General features: G+C 40.9%; 2 protein-coding genes across 26 annotated transcripts in view; both read left to right on the top strand.

Moving 5' to 3' along the window:
- Positions 1–2,492, top strand: part of UCHL3 (ubiquitin C-terminal hydrolase L3) — a 40,902-nt gene extending 38,410 nt beyond the window's left edge. Inside the window, exons 8-9 of the mRNA XM_065830551.2 lie at positions 921–979; positions 2,263–2,492. Coding sequence (XP_065686623.2) covers positions 921–979; positions 2,263–2,346 — 143 coding nt within the window. The 3' untranslated portion in view covers positions 2,347–2,492. The remainder of the gene's footprint in view (positions 1–920; positions 980–2,262) is intronic.
- A 5,469-nt stretch (positions 2,493–7,961) lies between these two features.
- Positions 7,962–22,903, top strand: part of LMO7 (LIM domain 7) — a 132,888-nt gene continuing 117,946 nt past the window's right edge. For 4 of the 25 annotated variants that reach the window (XM_071806232.1, XM_071806240.1, XM_071806249.1 and 1 more), the window contains exon 1: positions 7,966–8,308. In XM_071806232.1, the coding sequence (XP_071662333.1) occupies positions 8,150–8,308 (159 nt within the window). In that variant the 5' untranslated portion in view covers positions 7,966–8,149. Of the gene's footprint in view, positions 8,309–22,903 lie in introns of all 25 variants that reach the window. The other 21 variants (XM_065830216.2, XM_071806336.1, XM_071806271.1 and 18 more) reach the window with 12 other exon arrangements.

Consider the following 22,903-nt stretch of genomic DNA (forward strand, 5'->3'; position numbering starts at 1 on the left):
GGCATGTTCTGAGGATTTTGCATTGTTGTATCATCAATCATGATTGTTAAAATAATGAGCACCCTCTTGTTCATGCAAATCCAAAAGTTTTCTAACATAAAATCTATTTTTAGTTATGGAAAATCTAGTTTGGAAGTATTGTAAACTTTGATGAAATCTTTGGGGAGCAAAAACTCTTTAAAAGAGAGGACAGAGCCAAAAGGGAATTTGGTCTAGCAAATACTTAAGTTATCCTGACATATGTTCTCATACTGTTAGCTCTTCACAAGTAACCTGAAACATATTTGTATGAATAAAGTTATTTTTAAAAGCTGAGAGCTATAGCATTATTATATTGCAAATGGGACAAGAAAAGAATTAATATAGTAACCATTTTAAAATGCTGTGAAGGTACTTAATACTTCTAAAGCTATTGGGTTTGTTTGCATATTTATTTTAAATTGAAGTAATTTCAGTTATGCCAGACTCTTCAAACTGGTGGGTTTGGTATCTCTTGTGTCGTGGAGTCCCTGATCACAGCTGGGAAAGACCACAGACGTACAGCTGTCTGTCTGGATAAATCCATTAAGTGTAGTTGAACTTGTTCTCCTTTACTTGAAAAACTGAAGTACTATGCTGGCACTAAAACAATCGCAACTTCTAGCCTTCAAGTTTTCAAATAAAATATTAAAAATTATTTTGTTGTTTTGATTGAATTTTTTTTAATGTAACAGACTGTACATAGTGACACCTGTTGAAGCATTCAGCAGTGGAGGAGAGACCAGGGAACAGCTAATTGCATGTGGGATTCTTTTATGAAAAATGAGGTAGCATTTTTGTAAGGGCAGAGCAAAAAATCTGTTCAAAGAGCTTCAACTGGAAAAATGAAGCTTTTCTAATTTTATAAATGTGTTGTTTAATCCTGCTTTGTGTTTCAACAGATGGGCGCAAGCCATTTCCAATAAACCATGGGGAAACTAGTGACGACTCTTTTTTAGAGGTAGGAATAGAAAACCTTCTTAAATGGTGTTACACTAAATTCTTGCTATATTTCCACAAAATTTATTTAAGAATACTTATAAAAATATTTATGCAAAAGTCTCGCTATATATATGGTTGGACAAAGAGTAAAGCAAGTAGGATGGTGAAACAAAGTTAGGTTTACTCAGGTTTATAATTGGTATTTCAGAATGCTCATGTTGTGACTCTGGATGAGAGTATAATACCATGATAACAAGGAATGTCAGAAGGATTGACAGTAACAGAAGATCACACTGGCTTTTCTTCTCTGCTGACATTTTAATATACCCATACTCTTTTCAAACTGTATGTGAAATGAAGCCATCAGATTGAAAACTTGGGATATTTTTTCATTTTTTTTTCTTCGGTTTAGTTATAGTTTGATAGGTGCCATGCTAGGCAGAAGTTGATTTGCTTTCTGACACTTGGTAATAATCCTTCTCCAGTTTTGTGGCTTCTTTTGGGTGTTGCTTTGTGTCAGGAGCTGTTTAGTTGAGAAATGAACTGGGAAAGGAATACAGTGAATTGGGAGGACAAACTGTAATCCCCACAGAATGATGTGAAGTTGAAGCTGAGAGAAGGCAGTGCAAAGATCTGACATGTATGATGTCCAGACTGGATTAGCTTCACAAAAGGAAGAAACCAGAGAAACTAAGAAACAAAGTCTTTTGTAGTTTAGTAGCATAGACTAATGCCTGTAAAGTTTGCCCACAATTTGTGCTTGTTTGGGCAGGGAGAGAAGTTGGATAAAGCTTTTCTTCTTTCATATGTCTTTTTTTCAGTTTTACTGATAACATGTGTTCTCCAGATTGCACCCTAAAGCTAGATGAAGGAATTACTTACAGTCTTTTACTTAGTCCACACAGCTTAGATTCATCTTGAGACAAAGGAAACATTTCTGAATACAGCAGTACTAGGAAAGGCAAACTTCAGAGATGCATTTTGATAGTCAGACAAGCAACACATCTGTTACACAAAGTAATATTCAGTCACAAAAATCACTGTTGCTAAGGTTCTGCTTAAAACTTTGGTTCTCTTATACTGCCTGTATGACCACTGTAAGTAATCTTGAATAGTGGTAATTCAGATCAGAAATATAGTTTATGTAGATTTGTCACACTATTTAGTAACCCTTTATGGAAAAAAAAATCGAGCATAATTTGTATAAAACATATTTTCGTATTTCAGCTGTGTGTTTTTTTTTTTTTAAATAAATATGATTTATAATGGTTTTTGGTTTTGTTTTTTACTTTTTTTCCCTAGGACGCAATACAAGTTTGCAAGAAATTCATGGAACGTGACCCAGAAGAATTAAGATTTAATGCAATTGCACTGTCTGCAGCTTAAAAGCCTTTTCCAGTGGTGCTAATCTATTGCAATGTATTGTAACAATAAAACCGTTGCCATATGTTAATAGTACAAATTTTGATACTTCCCTAACATGTTGATTAATTGTAGCATACATGGAATAAACTTTGCATTTCTCCTTGCTATATCTTGCTGCTTGTTCCTAAAGCAATTTTGGGTATTTATATAAATGCATGCATTTTGTGTAAGATTTCTATGTGGTGGGTGTTTCCCCTTCCACCCTCTTAAAAGTTTTGGGAATTACTGTCTGTGATATTTTGTAATAATAATGATGAGCTAGTTCAGAGCAGAATTATCATTTGTATCATTCACAGATCACATACTCCAATCAAAATGTTGTATGTTAATGGGTAAAAACTTAAAATATGAGGCAATCTCCATCCTTTCGTTATAATGATACAAGACTACTATAAGAACTTTTGCAGGTGACTTAAAACACAAAGGCACTTTTTTTTCCCACTGCATTATTTATAAATAAATATATGGAAGAAAAAAGGCAGAAAAAGGACTGTGTCTTCTTCCCGTTGGTGAGCACTAACATTTTGAGATTATCTTAATAATTACATTTTGAATAAAACTTTTTTTTCTTTTTCTCAAGCCTAATAATGTTAATAAATTGTCAAAAAGCTTTAGTTAAACCAGTGTTTGCTATTTGTATGTGTGGAAAAAAGAACATGAATTTTTGCTCCAGAAAAGCCACACTAATAATTACTGCTAGTTCAAATACTGGGACTGTGGAAGGCACACACAGGTGAATACATGAATGTGAAGTATCTCACCTAACTGAAATAAATAATAGATAAGTAATGATTGTTGTAATGAAGTTTTGTGTAACAAGAACGGAAACAGACTGTAGATTTTAAGATAGCCATGATGGTCATATACTTTTTTTCCCCCTTTAGGAGTGTCTGTTGTAAGTTTGTCAGGTGGCATTACAGAATGCCATGAGGTACCCTTCCCCTGTGCCTCACTCCCACCCCATCCACTGGATCTTAAGGTATTGTTGACAAATTTCTGCACTTGAAATAGTAACAACCTGTTGGGGTTTTTGATATGTTTTCTTTTTGGGGTTGTTTGGGGTTTTTTTGTTTGTGGGATTCTTTTTGTTTGTGTGGGGGATTTTTTGTTCTGTTTGTTTTGGGTTTTTTTGTGTGTTGCTGTTGTTGGGGGTTTTGTTTGGTTTTTTAGTTATGCAATCTTATACTTTAGGATTCTTGTGAAGGTTGGTTTTGGTTAATGTGCATGTTTTTGACATTCCAGAAAAAATATTCCTGCTTTGTTGCTTTGAAATGAAATAATTCAGGTTTACTTCCTGTCAATACTGCTGCCAAAGGAAACTGAACCCTCAGTGTCCCAGAGGGTGCTTTCATTCTCTATCAATTGTCACTGCAGGAAAAACGAACAGAGTTATGCCAGAAGCAATCTGGCAGTGTTTTCCTTCTTTACAGAAAAGAAAGAGGCCTGGGATTCTTTCTTATCACTTCAGAACATCTTTTGCACTCTAAAGAAAAAGTCGGCGCATCTGTCTAAAACATGTCACCTAGAGAGTCCACTAACAACAAGAGTGTGTTTTCTGTAAGTGAGCTGGTTGAAGAGTGAGGGGGAACACCACCACTAATGAGCCGCTATTTTTGAACACTTTTTCCCTCCAATAAAACATTGTATCATTAAGACTTGGTTCATGTTGCCATGCTCTTTAGTAAAGCCCTGAAACTTGCTTTTAAATTAAAAAAAAAAAAAAAAGCAGCTGCACTTGTCTTCCTGCTCATGTCAGAAGAAAACACATAAAAGTTGTTACAATTTAATTGGGATACTTTATGCTAATGGTAACTTGGAGGATTACAGTTAAGGAAGTAAACCATGGTTAATATAGATAAGGTGCTTTTAAGGTAGGGATGAGGAAAGAGAAGAAGAGGAAGTGCAATTCGAAGCTGTTAAACTAGCTGCATCGGTTGTCTGCGTTAGGAAAGCATTCACTTCTTCAGTTTTCAGAGGATTTCCATGGTTTTAGGTAATAGATGGAGGGGCTCTGCTTTTGTGTAATTTATTGCAAAATCACTTCAAAACTGGAGCTTTAATTGAGTATTAGAACTGAGTGAATTCATGATGAAGGAAATTAAGGTTAGAATAGTGGAGTTGGGGTGGGATTTTTCATGGTCACACTGGAAGACTACATCTTGAATCTTAAGTGAGAACTTATTTATGAGAATTCTTACTATTTTGCCAAGAGTATAGTTTTGCTCAGCATTTATTTTTTTATGTAGTCTTTAAATCAGTTGCCCTGCAGGGTAAGGTTTTTTGTTTCTATTTTGTTTTACTTTCAGTGTTAATTTCCAGTTTATTAATCTATAAGATGACATTTTTTAGTGAACATTGCTTTTGGAAATGTTCTCCAAAGTTAGAGATGACAAAGGAGGAGCGATGCACCAGTTTTTATGCTGAACTGTATCTGCTCACTGCATGCTCCCTTGCTAGATTGACATTTTGAAAGATTGAACTGCAGAAATTGTCTCTGGCCTGATGTGTACGGTGTAACAGCCTTCCAGGGCTTGGCAGACCCTGCTTTGGCATTGGCATTGGCAACCAGGAGTTGGACTAAGTGATCCTTGTGGGTCCCTTCCAACTCAGGACATCCTATGATTCTATTAGCACCTTGAAGAGCATAGGAAGCAAAGGGATCTAAAAGACAATGGAATGTCTTTGGCATTGACAGAACCTGTGTCACTTGGATACCTGGAGTGAGGTACAAACTCTTGGCTGACTTAAACAGTCCAGCAAGATCCTGAGCAGGGCCTGGTGAGCCCTGTAGAGCCGCAACGGTGCTTTTGGCTCTGCGATGCCCACGAAGGCATAGCCTGATCTGTACAATATGTTCTTGTTAGCTCAGGCTCCGTGGGAAAATAACTCTTTATTTCCAAACTTGTGCATTCCTGCCAGAGCCTCGCCACCTTTGTGGCGAGCGCGGTTTGGCCACGGGCACGCAGCACTGATGGCTGCCAGGAAATCCCTCGTCAGCTCCTGCAGCATGGGCCGGCCATACCCAGCATCTTGTGGAAAATGGTGCGTGTAGGAGTGGAGAGATGATGCATGCTCAGCACCTATAGTAATATTAATTTTAGCTGAGTGGAGCTGGTGTACTATTAAGTGCTCAGGATTGTTCATGCTCTTTTAAGTATATTGGTGCAAGTTTCCCCATGTTATTACAAGCATTTTGTTAAGAAACTGTAAGAATTTAATAACCAGTACAATGCCCTTTCAGTCATGGCTGCATGATTCAGTTAAGGAAAGGAGAAAGATGTGTGTCACTGCAATGTAAGTTCTAGACAATAAACACACTTAACAGCCCACAATTGGAGCATAAATATGATCTTTCCTTAAGGGAACAAACCTGCCTTGGTAGAAAATGTTGTTGTATCAAATGTTTGTAGAACTCCCTATGAAAAGAATATGACGTAAACTGTTGCTTGACTTATCCCCAGGAGCACACACATTGAAAGGGTTTATTTTTGCTAAGTAGAACATTATTATGTTTGCTACTTTTGACACCGACAATTAGCAGTCATGTCCCGGTGTATGTAATCTTTTTCTGATCTAGGAGTCTGGCTGACTTACCTTGTTAGCACAAAGGAATATTAAACTATTTTGGTTGTTCAGGCTTGCATAGATATCTGTGACAGTTGATTTAAAATTCACTTTGAGAAAGAAATTTGCTTGCTGGAACTATTTTGAAGTGGCAAAAAACTTCAACTTGAAAGCTGCTGTGGTCCATGGAGCTTACTAAAATGAGAACTTAATTACTCAAATTATTTGATCTAAAACATTAAACACTTGATTGATAAGAAAGGTGATCTGATTGGCCATTAAGTGAAATAAAACAACCAGAAATAAGTGAGAACTTGGAAACTTTTAAACGTGACCTCTTTTGAAACATGTGATAGAATTTGATTCTCAAATAAATGTAAACCATTACAGTATTCATACTTACTTTTTCCTACTTGGGGACAAGCATTGTTTTTTTATATGAAGTAAAACGGCTGACCTTAAAACTCTGGGGAATGCTGCAGAAAAAAATGTTTAGTAATGACAGCTAGCACAAACTGATGTCAGCCAGCACCAGCAGCACCCACGTGCTTTATTTAGACTTGTCTTTAGCCTTTGTAGTCATGAGTGTTGAATAGTGAGATGAGAGGCTTGTTTTCTGATGCTCAGGCTTCCTGCTCAAGTTATATGCAGATTTGTCATTTGTATTTGGCCTTGTGGCTGATCTGGCTTGAAGCAGGAAAAAAGGAATATGAAAAACATTCAAAATTATAGTTTTGGTTATAATTTTATTCATCACTGGCTCTATAGCATAGATGGCTCTATAGCATAGATGGTTCCTCACAGTGGTATGATTTGAGATAACTACATCATTTCTATGACTTCATAACTTTAATAAATGTCAAACATATCTTGTGGAAGTTATTTCAGACAGAGTTACTGCGTTTTCCTTCCTGTGCCTACTGCTAGTAACACTAATTTCTTTTACATCTCAGTAGAAGCTGATTTGTATGCAGTACAAATTTTACGTTATCTTTTCTCAGTTTTTAAAAAAAAAAATTGTGTATCTTCTTTTGTGGGCCATGTAAACAAAAGATGAGTACAGCTATTGAGTTTGGCTCACAGAAGAAGATATGGAAAGAAAAATGTTATTTAAAGTTCAAGTAGGAAAAGATCATCTTAAATACAATGTTAAAATGAAATCAAGTACTTTTTTAGAGAACCATACTACTATACATGAATGGATCTTCCTGCTATTTCATTAACTTTTCTGTTTGGTACATGTCTGCTCCTGTACTGGCAGAAATTGGTTAGGACACCTGCTCTCTCCTGGCTCCAGGGCCCAGGTCAGGATGGAAGAAACTTTGCTGTGGTGGAGCATAATCCCAACTCGCCCAATGTTTGTGGTTGCCATAGGGGCCAGAGCCCAGCGTGACACCTGCTCAGGCGCGCTGAGAACGGCTTTACTAAGACAGGGAGTGGAGAAGTCACAAAGATTTTGTTGCGGTGTATCTGGGGCAGAGACACGAGTGAAATAGATCAAGGGGCACTAGTGGGGGTGCTGTGAGCAAGAGAAGAATTGAAGCAAACGCTGTTGAGGGAAGTCCGGAGAGGGAGCTGTGCGGCTCCAGCCCTGCCCCGGGCATCTCGGCTTCGGTCATTTTGTGTGAAAAGAGCAAAGCGTGGATTTCTCATGGTTGAAAAGGCTCCCACTTTAGTCCCCAAACAGGGCAATGCTGCAGAAGAGCGCGGAGGCTTCTGCCTCCAGTCCCCCACCCCCGGCTCAGGGCGCTGCCGGTGTCGGGGAGTTCAGACCCGCCGGTGAGATGAGGGAGCCAGCCCGGGGAGCCGGCGGCCCGCAGGGCAGTCTCGCCCGGCCGGGGGCGGTGAGGGGGGCGGCAGGTGGCGGGGGCCGGGGCGAAGGTGGCCGGCCCTGAAAGGTGCGATTGTCCCCAGCTATTCCTGGTATGCGCCGGGGCGGGAGCCGCCGGGGGCGGCCTCCACCGGGCGGGAAGGCTAGGGGGCACCGCGGCCCGGTGGGACGGAGCCGCCGCCGCCACCTTCCCCGCGGGGGGTGCAGCCCCTCCCGGGCGTCCGGCTGCCCCCGGCGGGGCGCGGCGCTGCTTTCCAGCCCAGAGGCTCCTCCGAATTCTTGCGGTCGGCCTCCCGGGAGGGGGAGCTCCGCGGGGAGGAGGTGGAGGGGGAGGAGGCGGCGCGGCGAGCGTTAAAAGGAGGCAGCTGAATGACAGCGGCTGCTCCCCGCGCCCCCACCCCGCCGCAGGACCGGCTGCTCGGTGCCGCCGCCCCCCCTATCGCTCACTCACTGCCGGCCATGGAGGCGAGAGAGGACGCGGAGTGCGACTGCCAGGCGGCGTTCGCCGAAGCTCAGCGATGGGTAGAGGTGAGTGTGCCGCTCGGTCCCCTCCTGTGTCACCCCCCAGGCCCCGTCCTCGCTGGGCCGCCCGTCCCACCGCTTCCCCATCGCGGCTGGGGGGCTTGCTGGCTGCACACCCTGCACGGGCACAAGGGCACCCCCGTCGGGCTGGAGCGCCAGAGGCGCGGCTCCCAAACTTTTTGTTCCTCTGTCGGCAGCTGCGGGTTGTTATTTTTAGAAGGTATCGTGAAAGCTTGCGGAGATCTGTTTTTTCAGTATCGCCAAGGCCCCCCTCCCCAAAATCCAAATTAAAGGCTGGTCGGGTTCCCCTCCTGTCATTAAGGTTTGTAATTTCTTGTTATCTTGTAAATTACTTCTTTAGAGCTTGCTTTGAGACGGTCTGAATTAAAGGCACTCTTTCCTGTCTCAGAAGAGTTCAGGACAGAGAGTAACCTGAAATTACAGTAATTTTCTTCTATTTTTAAACATGAGTGTCTGACTGTACCTAGCTCTTGACGTAAATATCCGTGTTTCTGTATCATTAACACACAATCACGCTGCTGCCGTATATGTTAATACGGGCGACAGGAGGTTGCTCCTGAGGGTACCTGAGTGTGTGTCTGTGGGTACAGCCAGGCTGGGCAAGAAGGTGCGTTGAGAAAAGTTAGAAATACTGAACAGCCTCACTTAGAATCACCGTGTGCTTTTAAAGAGGAGTCTTAGCGTGCTGGTTTATATGTATTTTAACATACTAAGCTCACTTCTTTACACCCATTCACTTGAGATGAAACTTCTACTGTCAGAAGTGCCATCTCAGGAACTTTCAAGTGAACATTCAAAGAAGGGTGTTTGTTGTTTTTTACTCCCCCCCTCATCTTCACAAGCTCGTCAAGACCTGAGTCCAGGCTTCTTTGTTTCCTCTGTAAAATGATGACATCTAGTGCTTAAAATCTATTGAGAATTTTGAACTGAAAGCATTGTAGGTGAGGATATCACAAGTGACTTCCACCAAGTGTCAGTTTTTAAAGTATCATCAGTGGGTGTAGGAAGTTAAAGCAGTCCTAGCTTCTCCAAGTATCAATTTTGTAAGAGCTACATGTGTGTTTAGGTAATTAAAGCATTCTTCTTCCGCGCATACGTTTCTTGTGTTGCTTTCTTTAAATTGGCAAAGCTTACTTTAAATAGTTTCATTAAGGTGATGTAATGTCATCTTTGAAAATCCAGTTTTAAGGGTTTGGGTATTTTTTTCTAATTATTCTTCATTTGATACTGGCTGGTTGTACTATTCCTACAAAAGGCTCCCTCTTTGCCTGCCAGTAGCACATGGGAGCACTAGCAAAGTGATGTAAGTGTAAAGCATGTGCTGTTTGTATAGTGGAAAAACCTTATGTTCAGTTTCCCCCCTTCGCCATCTAACTCATGTGGCTATGCGTTGTTTCTGATATGTGAAAGCTGTTCTCATTTTCAAGTAACTTTTAAACTTACTCATTGGAGAAACTTTTTATTTCAGATCAAGTAACTGAAAAACCTGAAGGTATTGATAAACAGGATAAGAATTCTCTAATGTTGAAGGAAAATGTAAATATTTATTTCCTTATGAAATAAGGTTTGTGTTTCACAGAGTCTGTTGTGTTTCTCTGCTTTTAAAATCCAAATGGATTAAAAACCCAAGACAAACCATTTCCGTTGTTGTCTGAAAAGAGTAAAGATATTTTTAGAGTAATGAGATGTCCCAGGGTTTTGTGGATCTTCATGAAATGCAATGATGTGTACATGACCGAGAGTGAAACGTGGTGAGTCCTAATGATTAAGCAATTAGTTTTGAAGATGAGGCAGATTCCCAAATATTTATGAACTTGAAGTTCTTAATGTTTTGGTGTAAGGTTTTTTGAGCCAGCTTCCTCCTAACATTAGAGGAAGATGAAAGCATACAAACACTAGCTACTATATATTTAAAAGACCAAGCAAAAATATCTTTGTAAACTGTTACTGTTTTCCTTTGCTAATGAAATCTGTGGTAACTTATTTCTGTATTTCAATACAGAGCTTTTTGTGCTCTGAGATTTAGAAAAAACTCAGAAGACCTAAGGTCAAACCCTGAAGCTGAGGGCTTTTTGTAACAGGAACAGGCAGCTGTATTTGTCATGTCTCAGGAGGAAAAAAGCCACCCCAAAACATCAAAAAGTTTCACCCCATCTGTTCTTGAATCTTTTGGTGAGATAAAATTGTGGCTCAGTCAGGTCCCTCTTCTGCCTGTTCCCAGCTGGAGTCTCCACGTTGTATGACAACCCCTGGCTGGTGAGAGCCGAAACATTTGATTGTAGTTCATATGCTGTAAAAAAGACCAGCCGACAGCTTGATTAAGAGTAATAACAAAAAGTTGCATCTGATATCTGGTGCTGGTTAATGAAAGACTCTGTTCTTTAATTCAGATTCATGTTGAGGCGTATTTTATGGTAATGCAAGCAAGGCAGGTCTGTAGTCTTTACCGCGCAAAGACCTCTTCAAGTGTAGTCCCCAACCTCTTGTAAGATAGGTTTTGTGTGCTGTGGTGAACTGAGATGTGGAAATGGTGGTGGTGGTATTGGTTACTCCAGCTGGAGATGGGTAGTCACTCTGGGAGACTGTTGAGGGTATCTGGTTCTTTTGGGGAAAGAGTAGTCACTTTCTGTGCAAAACTCAGATTCTTTCTGGTGTCCCTTATGCGGATCCCAGCACTAGTTAGTGGTGTTGGGTTCTTGCATCTGGGGCTTCTGGAGTCTTCAGAGCTCTGCCTGTGACAATTGGCCCTGGTCAAACTCATGTGTGGCTCAGCCTTTCCTTGGCACCTCAGCTGGGCAGATGGCGTGTGCTGAGACCAGAATAAAACACTGAAACAACACAATTTAGAAATAGTTTCTCTAAGGTAGAGCTGTGTTTGCCAAAGCTAGAAATAGCTGGGTTAAAATTACTTTACTGCGTTCTGTTCCATATTATAACTTCAGCAAGCCAAGAGCTGTTCCTCCAAACCAAAGCATTCTTCCCCCAGCTATTAAATATCCCAGACTGCCGAGTCTGTTTTCCTGCTTCAAGATGTGGGAGGGCAGTCTGCCTTTTCCTCTTTGCAGCCCACCACAAAGTTCGTCTTTGTGAACGAAATACCCTTCACCATTGTAGGGGAGATGCCCCTCTAAAAGTTCAAGAGGAAAGAAGAGTGCATGCTGCTTTCTTGTAAAGCCTCTCAGCTTTTGACTCCTGTTCTGTGTCTTAAATGAACCCTAATCCTCAGGTGAATGTCTGGGGTTTGAAACTGTTTGCTAAAGCAACTTGAAACCTGACCCACAAAGTCTGTAAATCTTTAGTTAGAGTGCCCTGAGGCAAATAATACTATTTTTTTTTTCTTTCCCTGATGTAGTCAAATGTACAGATCCTGTCTGAGGGAGGGCGGGCAGTGAGCGTGTGCCTGAATGAATTGTTGGAGGGAAGCAGCAGAGCTGTAGGAAAGCACGTGGAGCAACCTCGATAAATCCACTGAAGTGAAAAACAGGTGTTGGGCCAAGTAACTCTTAGTATTGCAAGCTGTTGCAAGACCTCTTGGGGGCTGAATTTCTCCCCCTAATAACTGATCTAGACTTGTTAAAATCAGATGTTCTGAGAGCTACTAATTTAAACTGGTGGTGTTGTCAAGAGCATCGATCTCAGAGTTGCAAGCAGGACCCTATAGTCCTGGGACAGCCCCTCATGCAGGGACACTGCAGCGGAACAGGAGTCCTTTCTAGTGCTACCACTGCCCTGTGGCAGTACTCCACTGTTAGGATTTTTGTAGCAAGGTAAGGTTTTTATCATTTTCCATAGGAGCATTAGAGAGCCCAGCATGTCCGGATGGCAGCTACAGATACCTCTGTTCATATTTGCCGTGGCCATTAAATAGGTAGTGAAATAGCCTCATTTATCTGCATGCTGTCCTATGTGCTCACAACTTCATTTATTATTGTGTTCCAACGTGCTTTTTGGAGTCCAAAACTGCCTTCCTGTGTGATTTGGAAGTGTCTGCTACATTTTGGATGTTGGAACATTATTTGGGGGCTTTTTTTTTTTCTCTTTTTCCAGGAAAAAATAGATGTGTGTATGCATACACCCCCGCCTGCTCAGAAGATCAAAAAAAGCAGATTTGCAGTGTAGCTTGGTAGGAAAAGTCAGCTTGAGGATAAAACTTGAGAGCCGGGACTACTTACTGAACTCTTTTCCTTTGGAGCAACAGTACAGCAATCAAATCCAGTGGCTGGTGTCTGACATGTGGTCACCAAATGTTTCTATTTGTTGAAACTGTTCAAAATCTGCATTTCTACTGTATATTTTTATGTTTTCCGCAGATGCGGCAAGAAGTCTACCAGTGATGCTTTCCCTCTATTTGCATAGAGATCTTACCTCAGTGATTATCTTGTTTTGTTTTTCCCTCAAGCATGAATCTAATGCATACAGTGTGGTATGGAAGGTGGGAGGAGTAACTGTAGAGACAGAAGACCCATCTTACAATTCAAATCCTCTTCTTGTAGGAACCTTTATTTTGGTTGAACTCATCATTATGGAAAGGTTTTTCTCGGATAGTGTGTAGGGAGCCAGTAGATGTCCTGGATGGTGTCAGGATGAAAAACGTGTGAATTAAAAGGCAAAACCTATATGTTGTGTTGCTTAAACTGTGTCTAATACTGGGTAGTTCTGTCAAGTCATAAAACCTGGGTGGGCTGGTTTCTGGAGAACTTCTAACAGCACTGCTGCCAAAGTCCTGGCTCACGTCTACATAAGGGATGTATTTAACCCTCCTTGAGGTGAATGCGTCAATATTTCATTATTGTGTGTAGATTCTTGGCAGTGAGCCCCTGCATGGAGCAAATCTAAGTGTATTCAATTAGTATATAAATATGAATTGATACGTAAGTATTCATGCTGTTAAGTAAAGACTGTGAGAATGTAAATCCTAGAAATAATGTTCTTCTCCACTGGCTACAGACTATGAAAGTGCTGTGGCAAAATGTCATATAACAGAGCTAGCAATAATGTTTTGGAGGAAAGGTGTGACAGTAACACTCTTTTATCTGGCTGAACATTATTTTCTCTGTTAATTCATTGTCCCCGTCCTGCTGGACCTCAGGAAAGGTATCTGTGGTGATGTGTTTGAGAGAAAAATGGGACTTCTTTTTTTTTTTTGCTCAAGAGTAAGATGTATTTCCTGGTTTCTGCAAGGTGCGTTCATGTATTTTTCAGTTAAGTCTAGATTGGAATTTCTCAGAGATACTCGAAGTCTGTCCTGTGCGATGGGCATGCATAGCTTTGAGCTGAGTTCACAGCGTCGTTTTCTTTGTGGTTGGTTTCTCTTTGTAGTTTTGAGTGTTGTTTTAAAATTTCGTATAAAAGCAGCATCTGCAGGCACTTTAAGATGGAGAATTAACTTGTTGACTATAAAACTGGATGTGTCTTCTATATTGGGGAAATACATTGCAGCTAAAGGGGTTCTGCTGACAGTTCTGGCCAGACTTTTGTTTTCTTCTGTTCTGTGTTTTGTGGTTACCAGCTACAGGCAGTCATGGTGTTACTTTGGTTCTTTTCCTCCTGTCTTTTTGTTTGTCTGTTTTTTGAACTGTGACCTGATCCTTTCTTCAGTTTTGTGAGATCACTTTTTTGTTGTTGTTGTTTTTGTTCCCATATTTTGGGGAGGAGGCAAAATGATGATTTCCATGTTCAGCATGGTTCCCCTCTTCCCAACCCTCCCCGTTACTATGGACTTGCTTTTAGCACTCTTTCTTTGTCAAATACTGTTTTTTTGGTCCAAATTAAGTATTTTATGAGCACTTGGGTGTATTACATTAGACTGTGACCTTGCTGAGCTTTGGAAAACACTTGAGTTTTATTGTGTTGTAAGAACCAGAGACATTCCAGCTGTTTCTTGTACCTACCACTCCTCCTCTTTCAAGTTCCTTTATCCACTCCTGGAGGAGGTTTATTTTTAAAACAAAACAAAAAGTCCCCAACCTTTTCTGCTTAACGAGACTAACATAACTCCTTAACTATAATTTTTTAAATGGGCTTTCCAACTTCAGCTATTTAATGAAAAACAGCACATGCTCTCAGACCTGGTGTATTCGAAATGCTTCTGGTGGTCTGAAGTTGTGCTTGACACACCTTACTTATTATCCAAATTACCTTAGGAGAAGTGTTTTCGTTTTGCCATTTCTCACATATCTGAATACCGTCAATCCAAGTGAGAAACTAACTTTAAAGGAATGTAGTGAATAAGCTACTTAAAAATAGGCTGTTCGCTTCCTTGTGCTGTGAGCTTCTGCAAGTAGTTGTAAATTTAGTGTTTATGAATAGTGTTACATTTGTATTTTTTCAATGAAAATAAAGATGTATGGATCTGACTTACAGTGTGATGGCTTCAAGCTGAATGTTTAGCTGTAAAACTTTCATTTGTGCTACGCTGAATAGAGAAACTTAATTTCAACAGTGTTTTGCATTTGTGGTACAAAACGTTTGGGATTATTTTGGAAAGGCATGAGGATTATAAGACTTTATTTTTTTTGTCAGTTCTGGGTGTGTTGGCACATTTTTTTTTGTACCAGCTCATGTGAAAGTCCTGACTTTTGTTTCTGGATGTGATTCAGCTTTCAGTCATTAGTATTAGTAAAAAAGATACATCAACTTTGGGATATAGTTATTACTACACTAGCCGAAAAAGTCAAAATCATTGTCACATAGTACAGCTTTAAAGGAATATCTGGGTTGGGATCAATTCAACTGCATAGGCAGTGAAAACATTAGGGTTTTGGACCAAGCTGCCCTCCTAGGGTAAGTCCCACAACGAGGTGGTTTAGTGTTAGTGCCAGGCTGTTATCACAGCAGGGTGTGATTGAAACTTCTGTGCTGGCATGTCCTTCTTCTGCCTTCTTTGTAGTGGCAGTGGTGATTGTCTGACCCTCCGGTCATTTGGCTCTGGGAGTTCACCTGAGGATTGAGACGTGGCCTGTCCTGTGGTTTTGGGGCTTGGTTTTCAGGAGGAGAGATGGGCACCAGCGTTCACACCAGGGAAGAGGTGGCAATGGTGGAGGTGGCCTTTCGGTGGCAGCTTGCTGTTGGTTTGCAGCTGAGCCAGTGGGATGAAGAGAGACAAATATCTCAATGTAGACAAGCTGCCTCTTTCCCTGGAGGTCTCTCAAGTCACCTGGTTCTGCTCATCGCCCGTCTTTCTTCTTTATATGGCTTGGGAGCTCTTTGCTGGGTTGAGGTACAAGCTAGACACCTGAATTAGGGAGGCTGGCTTCCAGCCATAAATAACTTCTTCAGGATGAATTTCATGAGGCTCATAAATACAATTGGAGCTGTTTTAAATAGAGACTGCCAGGAGTTTCTAGGCAAAGGCATTTGAAAGTATTTGATATGCTTCTATATTGCCTTCCGCTATGGCAGAAGCAGCCCTTGCGTCTCGCTGGAGTTTTGTTGGTTGGGAAATGGTCCTTCAGAAGTGTTGGACCATCTGGCCCAGCAGTTCCGCAGTGAACGTCACTTGCCCTTCAGGAACGCAATCTAATCCCAGATCTAATCTCCAGCGTTATTTGCAGATTCTTTCCTGGAAGTACTTTATTGCCCCCACTGTTATTTATTTATTTATTATTTTATCCTTCAGGAAGGAATTTGAAAAATCTAGCTTGTGGAATTTGGTCTGAGACTTCCTATGTGGTCAGATTACCGTGTCAGCTGGTAAATCACGATGTGATAAAGAACGGAAGCAATCAAAGCCATATGTCAAAATGGCTCAGGAGAAGAGGAAGAAAAATTAAGATCCAGGTTTGATACTATAGAGGTGAGGAGATTGTAGCAACAACTCTTGGACTGCCTTGAAATGCTTCTTTGGATGCTTGTTGTTCAGGTTAAGTGAAGCCAGGGACAAAGCTAGGCATAACTGCATCTCTGCTCTAGGAAAAACCTCTTTTCCCCTTCATGTCACTGTGCTCCATTTGCCTAAACCGTGCCACTGACAAAACACATGTTTTTCCTGCACTTGAACATGTAATCACGGGCGAAAATGAGCCAGATAGTTTGCTGTGGGTTCTTTTGCAAATAGAACAGGTTGTAACAAAGTGACATCAACTAACTTAACTGACCACAAAGCTCTCATCTTTCTTATATATATGTATGTTTGGGTTTTTTTTAATGCCAGGTGGGCATCCTTGTTGCGAGTTCTCAACATTCAATAAAAAGGTTGTATGGAGTTGCTGTTGTTTGGACTGAATGAAAATAGGGTGAGGATGAAGACATGAGCTCCAGGTACAGATGGATATCTTCCACAGACATTTGCCTGATGCTCTGGAGGGGAAAAAACCCTGATATAATAAACATTGACTCTATGGTTATTCAGGAGGGTATTGCTTCACAACTACGAGTCCTACGTGTCGACGAATTTTTCAAAGACAAATCACCATTAAAATGCACAGACTGGGTTGCTCACTAAGCACCTAGCTTTCATGCCTCTGATAAAATCCAAAAGTCCTCTGTGACGTTGGGGTAGGTCTTGCAGACACAGCCTGTATTCTCATTTGAGAGCATCATTAAGAGAGTCCAGGAAGTTCTGCATCTCAGGTACTGGTGGATGGGGCTGGGAGCTGCGTGCTGTGGAGAAATGACAAAGGAGGGAGGCTTGGAAAGGGAAGAGGAAAGATGTGCTCCTAAGGTTGTTTGTAAATAACTACTTTTTCCTTCTTACTGGAGTGAATTTCTTAACCTAGTAAGTATTTAAATTATGAAATTTTGTAGAACGTACCGGCTTTTTAAATTTGGATGTTTTTTTTTTTACATTTGTTTTGCATTTTGGTCATTTAAAAGATTGGGAGGATACAGTCTCAGACTGTTCTAAATTTCTGAATGTGTTATTACATTTATTTTAATATTTTCTCTTACATATTTGTAAAATCAGTATCTCATCTGCTTTCCTACCGTGGGGTGTGGAAGCCTGCTGTTAGACCTGGCTGAAAAATGCATGTATGGGTGTACCTATGGTTCCTTTTTTGTTCCCTTTCTTACCCCTGCAGCTAAGAATTTTTTTTTTTGTTTAATATGGCAACTAAAATCCTGTGACATTCCATTTTTGCAGTGGATTCTTTGAGCTTTCCTTGTGAAAACTCTCTTCCCTTGAAAATTACAGTAAAAAGGTGAATGTTCTTTTCCTAAACTTATTTGGTTGTACCATAGTTAAGAAAAAATAATGCTATTAAATCACATCTGGTTCTCAGTGTAACGGCTAGTTTTGTCAGAATACAAAATACTTAATGCGCACGTTTCAGCAACAAGATTTGGTCTTTGCATGCGGACGGGTCTTTTTGCACGAACCGTATCTGCTGGTCAAGGTAACAAAACATGAGGCTGGAGAAGCGTTTCCCAGCATCTAAGCAGCTGCTTTCAGGAGCCTGGCAGTAATTTGGTTTCCTGTGTCTGGTGCGTAGATGGGTGAGATGCGATCCAGCCGTGCAGATTTCCCGCAGTGACTCATCTGGTTGTTTTCTCTTTCCTCTGTGATCAGCGGAGGAGGTAGGATAGAGGAGGGTGTCTCTCAGGCAGTGGAAGACATCTCGAATGTCAGGCTGCCTTTGAGATACAGGGGAGTGAAATATGGAAAGGATATTGGTGTGTCTCGGCTGTTTTTAAAGGTATGCCTACCTTCCTCGCCTATTTTTTTATTTTTTAAATTTCCTTAGGGTGTTATTCCTAATGCAGCTGTGCTGTGGCTGTAGCTCGGTCATGTCTTGTCTTTATTCTTGTGCTATTGTGCAGTGTGGGAATGGATGAACCTGATGCAGGCTCATTTTAGCAGACACTGCTCCTGGGGGAGGGATATGGAGAAGAGATCTGAATCTCCAGATCCTTCTTATCCCAACCTCAGCACGTGTTTTTCCACTCAAGTAAAGAAGCGTATATGTCTTTATTTCTTCTTGAGGCAGGGGATATATATTCCCCTTTGGGAAGGGACACTATTCTGCAGACTGCTAGTGGAGGTAGATATGCACCAATTTTTAGACTTTTTAACCCATTGTTTCATCTAGCAATGCATATAATGTCACTTAGATTGCACATAGTGGTTTTTATTTTTGACAGAGATGCAGATTAAGACCTTTCAGTGCTTTGACTGTGTCTACCTACCTCATGTGGGCTGGGACTTGGAAGCAGTGTGGCCCCTGTCACACAGAAATCCACGTGAACCAGATTAGGTCTGGCAGGAATACCCACGTATTCTAAAGCATTATGCAACATAAACATCCTTTGAGATTAGGATGCTATGAGTTAATTGCAGCCAGACACAGCTCATCATGATCTTCATCTAAAGAGCCTGGGTATTGCTCAGCTTACTCCTTGGTGGGAGAAGATTTAAAGTATGAAACTTGCTTCTGTGTAATGTCTATAGTCTGTCAGGAAAACTCTTTCTTAGAGTACTAATAATAGATAGGTTCCTCAACTATTGTAAAAGTGTATGGCTGGTCATCTTTTTAAGAGTTTGATGGTCTTAGTTATAGAATGCAGCATCCTTACCACGAGAAGTGTCTGTTGGAGAAGCTTCTCTTGAGAAAGCTGCTTTAAATCCTCTGATGTTTAGAGGTAGGTATGTGGCTTTTGTGTGCCACTTTCTTCTATTAGATGTATAATACTGTGATACAAGAATTAAAGTCTCTGTGTAAATGTTAGCATAACATATCCCTTCCAATATACTTTTTAAATAGGTTTAATCCCATTATTCGGAAGGGAAATAGGTAACATAAGGGAGATGCTGATAAAAATCCATCCTGCAGTTGAGACCAGTCTGATGGGCAGGGTGATACACTGAGGATCTTAATGTGTAACAAGAAAGACTCCAGGAACTGAATGTTACTGTAACACCAGCAATCAGGTACCAAATATCATTGCACATTACATGTGTGGTGTTGTCACATTCCTCAAGTTAGTAAGAGAAGTTTTGGCCATCTTCTTAACTTCTGTGAGCAGTTCCTGTTTACTGGTTCAGTTTACATGATTCTCTCTTATTTTAGCGCATGTTTTGTGGCTGTGGTGCTCTGTGATTTTTCTGGTGAGAAAATCTGGTTTTAATCTTGAATTCTAAGCTGCATTTTTTTTTGGAGGCACCCAGAAGTAAGCATGAGTCTTCAGTATGAACGAAAAGTTTGATTGTTTCCTGGATATAAGTGCCAGGACACTTTCTACTTTACACTGAACTTGACCAGGGTCTGTTGCAGCAACTCCCAGTGGTCATTAAAATGTCATTTTTGCTGTTGATAGTTCATTTCTACAAAGAATTAAATTGGCGTGTTTTGGAATATTTACATAGTGCAGTTCTCTCTATTAAATTTTTGGCATAATTAGGCTGCAGCGCTTTTATGGAAACAGTTTTGGTTAAACACTACAGTGAAGCAAAGTCATTAATGACTTCTGGAACATCATCCAAGTGCTGCTAAATCATACCTGTCAGGCTGGAGTTGTCAGAAATCTCTGCAGCAGTGGCCAGTTTCAGGGGGAGAGTTCTCCAGCAGTCAGAAAATTGGTATAATGCTATTTAAGACCCCAAAGCTCCTTGCATCTATTTATGTATAGTGTCAATGAGTGCTTGTTGATGGTGCTTGTTGCAGATACCACTTGCTGCAGCCTCAGACGATGGGGAGTCTGCTGCATGGAGCGAGCAAACAAGCAGATCATGTTCTCCCTCTGCACAGATTAATTACTGTAACCAAGTTATTCACATATATGCAGTCTGGAAATACTAGAGGTCTTTGATCTTTAAAACTTAATGTTTGAAAATGTAAATGATGCACTGCTTTGATCTGCTTCTTAAATTAAATGGTAATTGTGAAAATTACTTTAGGCAGCTTTCCACTTGAAGGTTTGTACTTTTCATTTCACACTACGTTAATTTTAAGCCTTATGTCATTGCTGGTTTTTCATCAGTGAATTCTGGTAAGGGGGAGATCCCTATGTTTCTACATCATCAGCAGTGTGTGTATTCAGTGATTAGACCTTAACATGCAATTCTGCTGATGCTGACTCCAGGGATTGTCAGTTTTGCCTGTCTCCCTGTATATAAAGTGTTACCTGCCCATCTCTACATTCATGGCTGGGGGGACAGGAATCATTAGGGCTGTGCAGCAGAAAAGGAGAGTTTGATCTGTGTGTGCCCAGGGTGCGATTTGTTACTGAAGTTTTTGGGAAGCGCTTGGGCACGTGCTCTGCTGGAGCCTTGTGGGGTGTCCCCCCGAGCACCAGAAACTTTCTGTGTGGGTTCTTCTGTGCTACTGGACTATTTACTGTTGCCTTTCCAGATTACTGTCATCTTCTACTCAGAAACCTGCTGGGTAATTCAGAGCTCCTAAAATGTTGATGGAGCTCATGCAAAGTTCAGTCTTTTCCTTACATCAGCTTTCTACTATGTGGTGGATTTGTCTGTTATTTACCATAAATGATGATAAAGACTTCTCTGCCTTTTGTCCCATTTTCTTATGAAAGGGTCCTTTGAAGTCTGAGGGACACATCAAAACTTCCAACTAGGAACTCACAAGGTTATTTAGAATCTTATCTGTGTGTAATAGGTTCTTTTAAGCTCCCGTTGGTTTAACGCCAACTAAAAATCAGCTGCTAAACTGAAATGAAGTTGTTAATTACCCCCTTAGTAAAATAACTTTGTGTGTGTTTCAATTATTAATATTTGTTTAGCTACATGGAAATTAAGTTTGTGGGGGAGAAGGTTCAAGGTGGTTAGTATTGTATGTCTGCTACAACAGCTTTAAGATGCACTCATGCCTGGAGGAGGTTTCGTGGGGATTTTTGTGTTTTTCTTTTTTGTGTGTTTTTTTTGTTTTGTTGTGTGTGGGGGGGTTTTGTTTTGTTTTAGGAGCAGGTAAATATTCTTTGTTCCAGATTAAAAGAAAAAAAAAAAGCCCCACTAAATAGAATCTGATTTTGGAGTTGGGTTTTCTATTTTGAATATCATCATGTGGACCTGCTTTAACTCGTGCTACGGTCCCCAAGTCTGTTTTGCTTCCTGTCTCCTGTTGATTTCCTTTAGAGATGTTTGTATTAAATTCAGCATCGTGCTGAATTACCGCATTTCTGCATTTGGCTTATTTCTGTTTGTACGTGTGCTGGTGGATCTGAGCATTCATCTGCAGTAATTTGCACAGGATATTAAACAATCTGATTGCTTTAGTGGCAGCCATTGGAGTTAAGAGAGTGCCCAGCTGAGCCGAGTGGGAACATCTCCACTCAGAACTGCTACGGCAGGCTGACTATGTATTCAAACGTGGGGTTTTTATGCACCAAAGAGAGAGAAGATATCCACAGCTGGGGATAAAAACACCTGCTAGGGAAAAGAAACTTGAAATATCTTTTCTGAGGTTATGGAAATGATGTAGCTTGGGTTTCAGTGCTTCAGTGTGATACCCTCTTCATTAAAATTTCTTTGAGGTGGGTAAGGACTTATAAAACTTGCAGATAACAGTTCAAAACAAAAATGAGCTCTTTTAGACCTTTTTTTTTTTTTTTTAAAGTTAGGCATTGGATGCTTAAAATTTTATTTATCTTGGTTTTAAGTGTGGAGAATTCTAGGTCATCCTTTCTCAAAATTTCTCTTCTCCGGTATGTTCCTTTGGCTTCTGTGTCCTTTTGGATAAGGAAGACTTGCAGAATTATTAAACTCTCATATACATGGGAATTAAAATTAACTGTCTGGAATGTTTGGATTGGGGGTGGAGGGGGCCCAGGAGCCATCTGTCCTCTCCTGCTGTCAGGACAGAGAACCCCACCAGCAAGGGGCTGCCCAGGAGGGGACCCTGCAGCAGAACCATTCACCGCCACTTGTGACCCTTCAGCCTCTCTTGTCACCCAAGTCTCAGAGTCGCATCAGTGTGGTCACTGTGTATTTTTACCCTTCTTCTTGAAGCCTTGTATGAAGGTCCTGTGGCTGGAAGTGGGGATTGGTTAAACAATAAAGTACCATTTAAAAGCTGTTTCTTTAAAATATCAGGTGATGCTGAACTTTTTTACTCTTTCTTCATAGTGATTAAACACATTTAAAGTCAAGTTAGAGCAAGTCATTAATTACAGCAGGGAATTTTTGAAGTCCAGATTTTTTTCTTGAACTTGAAGAACTTGAAACAAGTGTACACCGTAGATGCCTAAGAGCAGGTAGCTTATATTTCCAGGTGAATGATGTTGCCAGTTTTTAACCTCTCTCAGTGCTCCTTTAAGCCTAGCCCAGAACTAAATCAAGTAACATAAAAGGCCTTAAGCCTCAGACCAAAGCTTTGACTTTGAATGAATTGCTTGGGATGAAGAGAAGCACTAGGTGTGTTCTGCTTCATGGATTTAAAAATGAAACAAACACAAAGTAGCGTCTGCTGCCCCATTCAGAGCAATTTGCTGCCGGAAGGGCTTCTCTCCTGCAGCCAAACTTTTATAAACCGTCTGGAGCTCCCCACTTTTCCCCACATAATTTCATTTCTAGCCTTGTTTGGGGGAGTCTTGTGACATCTTGTGAGTTTAAGGCTTTTCCAGAGATCAATGCTGCCGCAGTCCCATGACCCTTCACACCGCCCCCAGCGATGGAGAACAACAGCC

Source organism: Patagioenas fasciata, chromosome 1 (genome assembly GCF_037038585.1).
Source record: "Patagioenas fasciata isolate bPatFas1 chromosome 1, bPatFas1.hap1, whole genome shotgun sequence".
In the NCBI taxonomy this organism is placed as follows: domain Eukaryota; kingdom Metazoa; phylum Chordata; class Aves; order Columbiformes; family Columbidae; genus Patagioenas; species Patagioenas fasciata.